This window comes from Volvox carteri (genome assembly GCF_000143455.1).
Source record: "Volvox carteri f. nagariensis unplaced genomic scaffold VOLCAscaffold_44, whole genome shotgun sequence".
NCBI classification, from domain to species: Eukaryota; Viridiplantae; Chlorophyta; class Chlorophyceae; order Chlamydomonadales; family Volvocaceae; genus Volvox; species Volvox carteri.
Window position 1 is genome coordinate 262417 of NW_003307587.1, and position 12299 is coordinate 274715.

General features: G+C 57.1%; 1 protein-coding gene across 1 annotated transcript; it reads left to right on the plus strand.

Moving 5' to 3' along the window:
• Positions 1-4112: 4112 nt before the first annotated feature.
• VOLCADRAFT_44254 (uncharacterized protein) lies at positions 4113-8229 on the plus strand (the record flags this gene model as incomplete). The annotated part of the gene is made up of 4 exons (XM_002954546.1): positions 4113-4250; positions 4663-4914; positions 7764-7802; positions 8020-8229. Coding segments are annotated over 4 exons (639 nt in total), but the record flags the coding sequence as incomplete, so codon positions are not given.
• Positions 8230-12299: the final 4070 nt, after the last annotated feature.

The window sequence follows — 12299 nt, forward strand, 5'->3', positions numbered from 1 at the left end:
CGATGCCTTGAAGGCCTGGACTCGCGAAGCATGCAGTTACATCGCACATATGCTCCCTTTCAAGAATAAGGATAAGAATAAGTGCAAACGTCCTGAGCTCAAATGATTCTCTGTGAAGTACACCCAAACGGTGCCATAGGCCAAAGCTGCATACCATCAGGTTTCTTACTGTATCCCAGCACGAGACCGCACCAGTTTGTAAAGCAATTGTGATTGCCATGTTTAACCGGGTCCATTGAGAATTCAACGTTCTCCTCATACTTCGACAAACACAACTCTGTTTTCTCGAAGCTATCTGGCGCTAAATATCAAAGTCTTATATTCGTATGCCTCAGGCGTTGCGCAGTCGGCAGCGCTCCTGCGTGGGAGAGTCGGCTCCTCCACGGCGTCTTTCGGCAACGAGCCATAAGCTGCCGAATTTTTTATGCTTCTATCATGTATAAGGCAATAGGTTTAGTATGGCATACGTGACGGCAAGTATCATGCGGGACTCAGTCGTTTCGTCGAGGCCATACACCTATGCTCGTTAGAGCGGGCTCATGGAGGCGTCAGCAAGGAGCTATGCGTGGTAAGCAAGTTGAAAGAATAGCTTTGGTGGCACGGGCTCGCACTATGAGGCCCGGTTATTTGTTACCTGACTGCCATTTATGGGTGACAGGGAAGGGAAACGTATGCCCCACCAGCGTTCCTCGGCTGATGGGCAACCCAGTTCATCTGGACGGCCAGAAGCCAGGCGTTCGGGCTCTGGTGACCTGCAGCTGCGGAGCCTTGCGCGGTTGCCTCGCGCCTCGCAAAATGGCTCCGAGCCACTGGCCTTGCAACAACCAGCGGAGGACGCTCTCTTGCAGTCGGGAGAAGAGCAGGCAGCGCGGCGGACAATTGACCTCAAAGCGCGTCCGCCCAACACAGCACAGCGATCAAACTCCACGAGCACAGGCCGCAGGGTTCGCCGCGGCTCAATTGCTGATTTCTTAGGCTTCAAGTCGGGATCTCCCAGCCAGGAAAGCTCAGCGGCTCCCAGTCGCGACGTAACCTTGCATGGCATGGCAATGCCATCGGCGCCGGGTGCACGCTCCCGGCGGTCGTCTTTCCTCGGCACATTTGGAAATAATACGGCCCAACAGACAGAAGTGGATAACAACGGTGAAAGCGGCGCCGGTGCGGCACCGCTGTCCGATGCCATGTCCGGGCCGGTCGACCTCGCGAAGTCGCTGCCGGCATCCTCGCAGGGACGTTGGCGGCGGGCAAGTATGTTGGATTTATTTCGAAGTATGCACAGTGTTGAGACCAGCGGCGAATGCGGCGAACCGGGGCAGCAAGGGGAGCCGTTGCCACGGACAAAGTCCACACCAAAGCAGCGCCGGGCCTCGGTTATTGACTTTTTTCGTTCAAGTAACACCGGCATGGCGAACGTGGACGATCCTGGGACGCCTGGTAACGCACAGATGGGCCGGCGATTGCCACGTGGGGATAGCCGCGGGCAGCGTCGGCGCAGTGTCATCGATATACTTGGACATTCCTCGAAAAAGGTGCGGGGCATGCGCGGATGGCATGCGCGAATGGGATAGAAGGACACGCGCATAAGTGCGCGCCCCGGGTGCTGCGGTTGCGGATATGGGAACGTCCTGAACATGTGAGCAGGCTCACGGAATTTGCTCCGGCCGCGTGTGCGCGCCCAGTTGGGGGCCTGTGCACGGGACTGCTTGCTTCCAAACAATGCTTCTTGACCTTTGTAGGACGGGGATTCAGGAAAAGGAACGGAAAAAAGATCCGAGTAAATGCTGCACCAATCGTGATCCCAGGATTAAACCTCCCGAGATTCATAAGATTCAAACTCTGACGAGACTTTTGGGCTGCAGCAGCTCTGCGAGTGTTAAATTTAAGCACACAGACAACATGAAAGTAAAAAATTGATTTTCTTATCTGGGCACCTGAGCAAAATCACATGGAAGATGTGTGTGTGTGGTTGTTACAGTGGGCTCCAAGAGTAGAGCCAGCGGGCCTGCACTAGAGACTAATATACAAATTAGACAATCACGCAGATGAGGCAACTAAAAAAATTAAACAGTCAAAACCGCGACCAAAGGGAAGGCTCAGGACCCCCAATTATTATTGAAATAGGCCCGAGCCTCAAAATTGTGCCGGAGCGTTGAGTGCGACCCACATTACGTCAGCGTGGGCGGGACTCCCAGTAAAATTTTTAGTTGCCTGTAGGCCACACCTTCGTGTAATAGATAGATACGGTCCCGAATTTCGGAAATGCGTTGCGGTAAGTCGGGGCCATAGGGCGCCGGCATATCGCCGGCTGAGGGGTGTCGAAGGACAGCTGCCAGCCGTCTCTTCACCAGGCTGATTTGAAGTGAATAATCGGGATCAGATTGAGAACAAAGAATTAACAAAAGGAGGAGAATATAAGTGAGGATGTTCGTGTACCAGTCATTTTCTTCAATCACAGGTCCCAGGTGTGGCGGGAGTCATGATGATAATGATGTCTCGTCCATAAATAGGATCTATATGTCTATATCTACTTGATATCTATTAATACCCTTTATGGACTGTGCCGCTGCTGTTTTGTTGAATTCTTGAAAAAAATGGGCAGGGCGGGGTACGTGTGTCTAGCTGCCGAATGCCTACGGGATGAGCAGCAGCCACGGCTGGGAAAAGCGCAATTCCAGCCGCCAAACGATCGTGCTCCAAAGGAGCTCTGTCCCCAAGAGTCGTGTGCCAAGACATGATGCGTTCTATCTCTTGGCAACTCCCAGGGAGATCTTCACCTGTTTGGGGGCCCAGCTGTCCCCTCTCTCTCTCTCTCTCTCTCTCTCTCTCTCTCTCTCTCTTTCTTTCTCTCTCGCTATTCGCGTTTTCTGTGTTTCTGTGTTTCCTGTTCTTCCTTCCTGTTGTGCTGGGAGGAAGTATGCGGTAGGAAGTGGTCTTCCTTTTTCCTTTCTTTCTTCTTCCTTCCTTTCATCCTTTCGGGGAGTTGGAAATGATTGATACAACCTTCTGAAGGAGAAGGAGGGCCTTCGGTGCGAGGCGGGGGAAGAGGGAGGCTGCGGCTGCGGCTACGGCAGCTTTTCGTGCCGGCGGCGGCGCAGCAAGGGTTGCAGCTGCGCTCTTGGGTTTGTGTTGTGAGCAGCCTTTGGATGGTGATCCAGCACCGGGTGGTGGTTATGCGGCACCAGGCGTTGCAGCAAGGGAAAGGGGAAAGGAGACGTGAAGCCCGGGGCGCCGACTTTGACCAGATTATTACTCCCGTCGATCCTTCCTGTCTTGCATTGCCGCTGACACCATCACCCGCGTCGTCGTCCGCATATTCTTGGCCATTCCCCAACTACCGAACACAATCCCAGACAAATGCCAGACCAACAACAAAACACAACAAAAAACACTCAATCCCCAACAACCTCCCATGGTACAGGTATTCGCTAAGTTGATGCATCACGAATTCGATCATCCTTTGGACGAGGACGACTTGGGTGTGGAGGGCAAGCTGTGGTTCACCTCCCTCAACGATTTCAAGCCGCTCACCTTCCAGTACCTCTCCGGCCGTTACTCGTCAGCTTTCTTCGCGTGCTCCGTCAAGACCGGACAGCACTACATCCTCAAGAAGTTTGATAAGGGTGGGGCCGGAAAGGGGGGGAGAGGAAAGGGAAAGGGAGGGGTAGGGAGAGAGGTAGGGGAGGGAAGGAGAGAGCGAGAGCGCGACGGTCCGCATTCGCACATATGTGTGGACCAAGTGCGGCTGCTTAACTGGAGGCTGATGGTTAGATGGTTAGGTTGCATGTGTGAGGGCATGAGGTCACGTGATGTGCGCTTTGTGTGGACTCTTCCCCCCTTCGTTCTTGAGCCTTGTCCGGATAGGGTCTCACTTTTTCCCTTTACTTCCGCCTCCCGCCTCCCGCGCCATTCAAATCCCCATCACTACCGCCATCTTCATCTTTATCCGCAGGTGGTTAGTTCTTCGCCCCCGCTCCCAAGTCTCGCCTAGTCTTTGCCTTCCGCTGCCATACCGCCGCTGCGCACCACCACTACACCACCAAATTCAAGTAAATTTAACTAAATCATTATTCTGGGTGTTTGTGCTCACCCCAGGCAAGATGAATCTGTCGGATGAGAGAGGTGTCCGACGTGCCCTCCACTTCGCCGAGGTACTGAACCACGAGCACATCGTACAGTGCTGTGGGCTGTGGGAGGACGAGCAGGCGCTGTACATCGTGGAGGAGTATGCCGTGAAGGGGGACTTGCTGCAGGTGGGCCGACCCTCACGATCGCGGGGGATTTTAAGAGGGGATGGCGGCGGCGGTAGAAGGGGGCCCCCAGCGTGTGTTTCAGCGTGTGCGTGTGCGCGTGTCTTTTGTGTGCTTTTGAGGAAATCTGGGCTGGAGTAAATCCTCCTCCCCCTCCGCGTGTGGTTGCATATGATGGTTGATTCCCTCCTCTTTTCTCCCCCTCACCCTCACCCTGCCTCCTCCTGCCTCACCCTCACCCAGCCATTCCTCCCAACTCCTCCCAACCCCTGCCAACCCCTCCCAACCCCTGCCAACCCCTGCCAACCCCTGCCAACCCTGCCAACCCCTGCCAACCCCTGCCAACCCCTGCCAACCCCTCCCAACCCCTGCCAACCCCTCCCAACTCCTCCTCCCACCCGCCCATGTCCCTCAGGACTCCTTATCGCATCCAGAGAAATACTCTGAGGCCTTCATGGCGACCAAGGTGGTCAAGCCCCTGCTGGACGTGCTCGCGTACCTGCACGCGGCAAACGTCGTACATCGTGCCATCTTCCCCGAGTACGTCATGTTTGGACGAGAAGACAAGCTCAAACTGGGCCACTTCACGAGCGCCATAGACCAGCGGATGGACCCGCCAACGGAGCGGATACCCTTCCTGGATTACATGGCACCGGAGATGCTGTCTGTGAGGTCGGAGGATTGCGGCGGCGGAGGGCTGCCGTACGTGGTGGCGGCGGCTGCGGGGCCGGCGGCGGCGGGGACTGGGAGAGGCAAGGTAGGGGACGTGAATGGCACTGACCGGGATGATGGGTGTTGTGGGGATGGGGGTGATGGCGGCTGTTGTGATGTGTTTTGTTTAGTCACGAAGCCGGAAGCGCGCTGAAAACGGGCTGAAAACGGGCTGAAAACGGACTGAAAACGGGCTGAAAACGGACTGAAAACGGACTGAAAACGGGCTGAAAACGGACTGAAAACGGACTGAAAACGGACTGAAAACGGACTGAAAACGGAGCGGGCTGGGAGCGGGCTGGGAGCGGGCTGGGAGCGGGCTGGGAGCGGGCTGGGAGCGGGCTGGGAGGATGTGTCCGGCGGGGACCCCACGCTGCGATGAAAGTAGGGGAAGAGGCGGAGGAGTACATCACGGCCCACCACCACGGCGAGGCAAGTCAACCGGCCCGTCGCCCGTCGTCTGAGTCTCCACCCTTTCCACTTCCTTAAACGTTTTGCTCCGGAACCACCTCGCTCCTTCCCCACGCTTTACAGGCTCCAGGTACCCCGGTTTTCGATTTTGGTAATGGGCACGACTCCTTCCTCACGTCGCCGAAACAACAACAGCAGCTGCTGCAGCAGCAACAACAACAACAACAGCAACAGCTGCAACAATACAACCATAACCAGGAAAACCATCCGTACCAACAGTACCAACCACCAACAGTGCAATTACCACCACCACCACAACAACAGCAGTACCAGCAACAGCAAAACCAGCAGCAACAGCTCGCTAACATGGCATCTCTGACTCCATCTCGTCGACAAACGACCAGCAGTGGCGCACAGCTTTTGGAGTTTTTCGGTCTATCGCCACACAGCCCGGTTAACAAAACAGGAGCCGACGCCGCCGGGGGGGCTGCGCTTGATAAGTGCCCCCTCTCACCTGTCTCGCGAAGCAGCACGCGCAGTAACCTGAATTTGTTTCGATCCGCGCGGCGGCTCACCCCAGCTGGCCAACTGCAGCAGCAACAGCAAGTGCTACAACCGATGATCTCTTCGGATGACGACCGCAGCGGCATGTCGTACGGCAGCGGCATGCCGTCGGCGGCGCCGCCGCCGGCGATGATGATGCCGCAGCGACGCCGGAAATCCGCATTGGAAGAGATGAACGCGCCTTGGTTGCGACCAATAGGGTCGGACTCTCAGTCAACGTGTACGGCAGAGACGCGTGACGGGGCCGACGCACTCTGGGAGCCCGCTGACGGCGGCGGCGGCGGTGGCGGCAGTGACACGACGGATCACGGGCCCGTGACGACCCCCGTGGTGGAGACGACGTCGGCGGGGCCGACGGCGGACGGAAGCGGCGGAGACGCTGTCGCTAATGCAGTCAGCGGCGACGGCAGTAGCAGCAGCGTCGGCGTCGGCGTCGGATCATCGATGCCGGCAGCCGGCCAGGGTGGAAACGACGGCGGCGGTGTTGGCAATCCGCGATCTCAAAGCCAGCTCGCGCGAGCTGACTCCGTGCAGCAAAACGTCGTCATCACCGCCGCCGCCGCCGCCGCCGCCGCGCAGCTCGACGAAGGCCAAGGCGACCATTCCCCTGTGGAGCGGCTCAGACCCTCTCCACCGGGCAGCTCGACACAGTTGGACCAGGCGCCCTCATCACCGTCGCCGCCGCCAGCTTCACAGCCTCCGTCCCATCATCATCTGCATCATCATCACCATCAGCATCCGCATCTGCATCAGCAACAACAGTATCAGCAGCAACAACAACAATACCGACAACAGGGTGTCCTGACAGACGGGACGGCAACAGCAGCGGCCGATGATAACTCGCCGCCGCTGCGGCCGGCACCGTCGTGGCCTCAGCCGCCCCGTCCGCCGTCAGCGTGCCGTTCCCCGGGCAGCTCGTCAGTCCACAGATCCGAACCGTCACCTGCGTTCCGATCAGGATCCGGTGCGCTATGCTCTGGCGGCGGCAGCGGCGGCGGCAAGAGCAGCTCTGGGACGCCGTTGAGCCCTCCCTTGCCCCGCCCTGGGCCCGGGTTGACACCCGGGCCTCTCGCCGCCGCGAACAGCAGATTGCCGCCGTTTGCGCTGGGCTCGGGAGGCTCTGGAGAAAACGGCCGCCTGGCTGACCGAGACGAGTGCTTGCCAGGTTACGCCGCGGAGCCGTTGGCCCATCGGTGCAGTACAAGTCTTCAGGGTCGGCCGCCGCCGCCGCCGCCGCCGCTGACCGGCCTACACCGGCTCCAGGCCGCCGACTCGGCGGCGGCACCGTCGTCGCCGCCGCCGTCGCCACCGTTTCCGCCGTCGCCGGGTCCTGTAGTGGAGTCCTTGATCGCGACGGAGCACACGCCGATGATGCCGTACGACGGCGGCGTCGGCAGCCCGCCGGACGCCACCGAGGTGAAGCCCTCCCGCGCAGTGGTGTCCTTCACGACCGCCGCTGGCGACTGCAGTTCCCCGACTGGTGTGGACGCGTACGGCGATGACGCCAGACCCTCCGGGCGATCATCGCGGCTGGTGTCTCAGGAACCGAGCTCGTCCTTCAGTCAGGGCGCTCAGATGATGGCGGGGCTGCGGACCATAGCCAAGAACATCACCACGCGGCTCGGCATGGTACTTGGCGGTCGGGGGGATTTGCTATCGCCGGGGGCTGCGTCCCAGGGCGACACGTCGGGTTGGGGGGATGTTGCAGACGCCGGAGCTGGCGGCGGCGGCGGCGGCGGCGGCGGGGGCCCCCGGGAGATGTCGCCGCGTCCGAGCTGCCCTGGTGCTGGTGAGGCGACCGCCCTCATCATGCCCAACAATCCTTGGGAGTGGCAAGACCACTACAACGAGAAGGTCGACCTATGGCAGGTGAGTGTGTTTGCGTCTCTCTGTCTGTCTGTCTGTCTGTCTGCCTGTCTGTCTGTCTGTCTGTTTATATGTATGTATATATATGTATATATACGTATATATATGTATGTATATGTATATATATGTATGTATATATATGCATTAATGTCTTAGAAACATTTTGTTAAAATCATGTGCGTCAGCAATCCTTTTTCCTCCTAACTAACAATACGCGCAGGTGGGCTGTCTGGTGCACGAAATCCTGTGTTTCAGTCTTCCCTTTGAAACGGAGGATAAGCTGCTCGCGAGCGCGCTCATTCTCTGGGCCGACATCGTCTCCTTCCCGGACCACCTCTCCCCCGAGTGCCACGACTTCATGCGGGCGTGCCTCACGAAGAACCCCGTAGAGCGACCCTCGGCCGCCGAGCTGCTCCAACACCCCTGGATCGTACGACACGCTGCCGGGGAGGTCCTAAAATCCGTACGGGAACACAGGGAAAATGAGACCCTCGCCGCGTTTTCCAGCGCGCAGCAGCTGACGCTGCTGCAGCGCGCCGCAGCGGCGATAGGGCTCGGCTGGGTAGTCGGCGCCGGCGGCGGCGCTGCCAGCTCCCACCCCTCTTCTTCTTCTTCTTCCTCCTCCTCCCCCCGCGCCGCTTCTCCTTGGGGTCGGTGGTTCTGGCTTCTCCGCCGTTGGAACTGGAACTGGAGCTCCAAAGTGGCGCCCTCGGGAGAGGACGAGGGGGGGGAGAAGGATGAGGGCGAGGCCAAGCTGGCCATGGCGATGGCGATGGTGCAGGAGCAGCATCAACAACAGCATCAACAACAACTCGGGGCCGGCACAGGGTGTGCTGCGGAGCGCGGCAGCAGGCGCAAGTCCGCGGATGTTGAGGCGGCTCGCCGCAGCTTGGAGTGGATTCGGCAGCACCAGCATCATCGGTAGCACTCGACCGCGCAACCGTCGCCCGGCGGCGGGTTCGATGCGCGGGGGGGTCGAATGTGAGCGGGTCACAGCCATGTACTACACGACTATTAAGTCGTCGTGCCGTACTAGGACGACGACGGACTCCGAAAAGACGTCAGCTGCAGATTCGACGCGGAATTTGCGGCGATAGGGATTTTACGGTTCCTAATCCCCCGGGTGTGCTGCGCACACCTTTCTCTCCTCAGATCGCCGCGTGTAACAACCCACCAACAGTCCGTTTACACCGGCACAGTTGCAGTGTAGCCGTGTGTGCGCGGCCCGTACATGATCAATTGTCGTACAACACCCAACGGTGCACTCTGCCTCACATACTTAGGCTCCCTGAGCATGCACACTTTTACGCGCACGTTGCCGTACGAGGTCAGACCCCGTACATACCAAATTTATTGCTTTTACCCCCCCGCGCCACAAGCGCGCGCACAGGCTGTTGTATGCTGTGGGGAGGTGCATATATGTTCACATTACTGTGTGTGTGTATTGCCGTACTGGACGAGTAAAGACTACTCACCCTTGCATGCTGCCGTGTTCCGTTCAGGCGGTTACGTCGCCACTGCTGTGTTGGTTGCGACTGTACGAGGCAGAGCAGGATGTACGTGATACATACTTGTAGCTGAAGTTAGACACAAAGCTCATGCCCACGTACTTGAGCGTTTGCCGTAGTGCGCTCTTTTTGACTGTTGTGCCGTGTACGAGAGCTAGTGGCAGTGGCAGGAAGCTATATGCTTGTATCTGTATATGTATGTATGTATGTGTGTCTGTGTGCTCTGGAAGGAAAATAGCCGTACGCTACGTCGTCGTTTCTGCACCTATGTATTATGTTTGTATTTATTTATGTGTGTATGTATATGTATGTATGTGCGTGTTTGCACGCGTGCGGGTGGCCTGCGAGTGCCGGTTGCGCGCGGGAATTGAGTTATTGTTACTATTGGACAGTAGAGCGCTGTTTTCTTAATTCGATTACAGACAGCAGTACGGTACGATAAGGTACGGTACCGTACGGTGCTGATACGACTGTGACTTGCATGACTATGGCCATCGCGGTCATGCGATTACCAGAAAAAATAAGTGTGATGGTAGCGGGTATGGCACCTACTATGTCTGTAGCTGCAGTGGTGAGGAGCATGACGGGCAGAAGGGTCTGTGATTGTGGCATGATTTCGCTGGGCTGGCTTTGTGACGGCGGGGTTGAAAATTGGTGTTGGAAAAGTTGGATGGGGTTTTGCAAAGCCGAGGGCTTGGCGGCTGCGGGATGTATGCGCGTTTGGGTTGGAGCATGAGAACAAAGTAAAGCAGCGCGAGCAGCAGCGGCGGAGTGGCGCAGAGCAGCGAAGCACCACACCGCGGAGGGCCAGTGGCGCGTAGAGCATTTTATAATAGTTAAATTTGGACGAGGAAGGGTACGCGTGTATGTATGTATGAATGTATGTATGTACGTATGTATTGAGGAGAAGAGCTGGAGCCGAAGAGGTCACAGGAGTGGTCAGGAGGTGGGCGAATGCGAGTCCCTGTCTCCCCTTTGCCATCGCCGACATAATGTTATCGTGCAGGAGCGAGCCAGGCCTTTAATTTCGTATATGTATATCATGGCCGCCGTCACTACCGCGCGGTCGAGTAGGAGGGCATTTATCTGGATGTGAAGTAGGTTTCGATGGGATCTGAGCTGGCCTAGAGCACGGAATGCCGGATGATGCACAAAGCACGGACAGGAAGAATTGCGGAGCGAAACTACAATTATATGTATGTTACGTCCAATCGTACGGGTTGTACTGCGGCCTCAGATTGGAGAGAGGGCCAGAGCCCAGACGGCCGGGCCGCGTGGCTCGGGTGGAGTTCGCGGTTTGTGCTTTTCCGTTTTATCCACAAACGGCGCAAAGGGGGAAGAAGGAGGGGAAAGGACGACGACGAAGAAGAAGAAGGAGAGAAGGAGAAGGAGAAGCCTCATCTGAGTCATCAGCTCTTGTTGGTTTGCGGGGTAGGGCAAGAAGGTGTATGTGTGTCTTGGGGTCCTGCCGCGCTCGACGCTCATCTTAGTGTCTTTGCGTCAGGACGGGCTTCCGTCCCTCTCATGGCTGGCCATTGCCGCCGTGCTTTTCGATCCAAGTGGATTCAATTTCTTTGTCAGTTGGGCTGTCAGCCCGTCCCCGGCTAGGTAAGAAGGGGGAGTGGCAGCAATGAGGAGCGCCGGCATCCGGACAGAGCAACAACACGCCATCGTTGCCGCTGCGGCATGTGGAATTGGGCGTCCCAGGATGGGACATGGATTGGAGGGGGGAGGTACGGGCAGGGCCAAGGAGCAATCTCACCCTCGCTGGGGGCGTCCCTTAGTTGCCTGTAGAAAAATCGCTTGGTGGGCTTAGCTGCCGGCAAGGGCATTGCTTTTGAGTCTTCTTTGTCCCGGATGCTGGAGATATGTGTACAGCGCGCGAAACACAACCTTGTACTACAGAGATAAGAGTACGGTATACGGTACGATGCGGTAGAAGTGCGTGTTCGATGGGCAGCTGCAGGCGCTGTTGTCGAATGTGGACATATATGTTCATGGCCGCGCATACGATTTTCGGTATATTTTGTGAGATTGTGTGGTTTGTCTGCATATATTGCGCAATAAAGAAATGACCGGCTGGGAGGAAAGCGGTAGGCGCGAGAGGGTTTGGCCGGTGCTAGGGTTTTACTTTTGCTCGTACGTGGAAGTGGTCCCCCAACGGGGCGTCAGCGGTGCCTGCTGCATGAGGCTACAACAAGTTACTCTATCGTCGTGGATTCATGCCGGGTATGACGCATTTTCCTTTTTCTGGACGAAGGGTTTGCGTCGGGAAGCCTCAAGGATATCCCCGCGATTGACATCACATACTTCCATACTGCGGTCGTGTGTACTGGAGATGTGCGTGAACATTTGGTGGCTTGTTGAGAAACTGGAGATGTATGCCCACGTAGCCAGAAGTAAAACGAAGGCAAGAGCATTGCATTCGATGGGTTGTGTGGTGGGAATGGATGGGAGGACAGGCGTTGCCTTCTACAGCGCGCTCGCAATTTACTGCGGTATCATATTGCTGAAGATGTAACGTTTCTTCTTCTTCCCTCTTTTTTTCGCTTAGATGGGGCGTAGCGTAGCGATTGGAGCTTCCAAAGCTGGTTCTGTAAACCTGTCATACGGCTTGGATCGCAGTGGCGATCTTTTTAAAAGCTTCTGCTCTCCGAAGCCTTCATTATGCCTTCTCTAAGTAGAGCTTTCGGCTTTGTCTTTCGCCAACTTCTCCCAATCCCGAGGTTTCATCTAGCGTCCCCCTCCTACACGTCCCCCTCCCCCGTCCCCTCTTTTGACTTCCCTCTTCCCGTTCCCCTCTTTCAAAGGCTCCTCAACAACGCAGGAGCTTGGCCGCGGCTTTCCATCAGGGGTTGGGCTCGGGGGTGGGTTCTTCCGTTGCTGCGGCGTTCAGAGTCCCAGGGAGCACCATGCAGGCCTCGAGATGCGTTCTTGTGTTGTCCTTAGCGGCTGCTTTGTCGTTGGGCTGTCCTCCCCCTGTTTAGGGTGA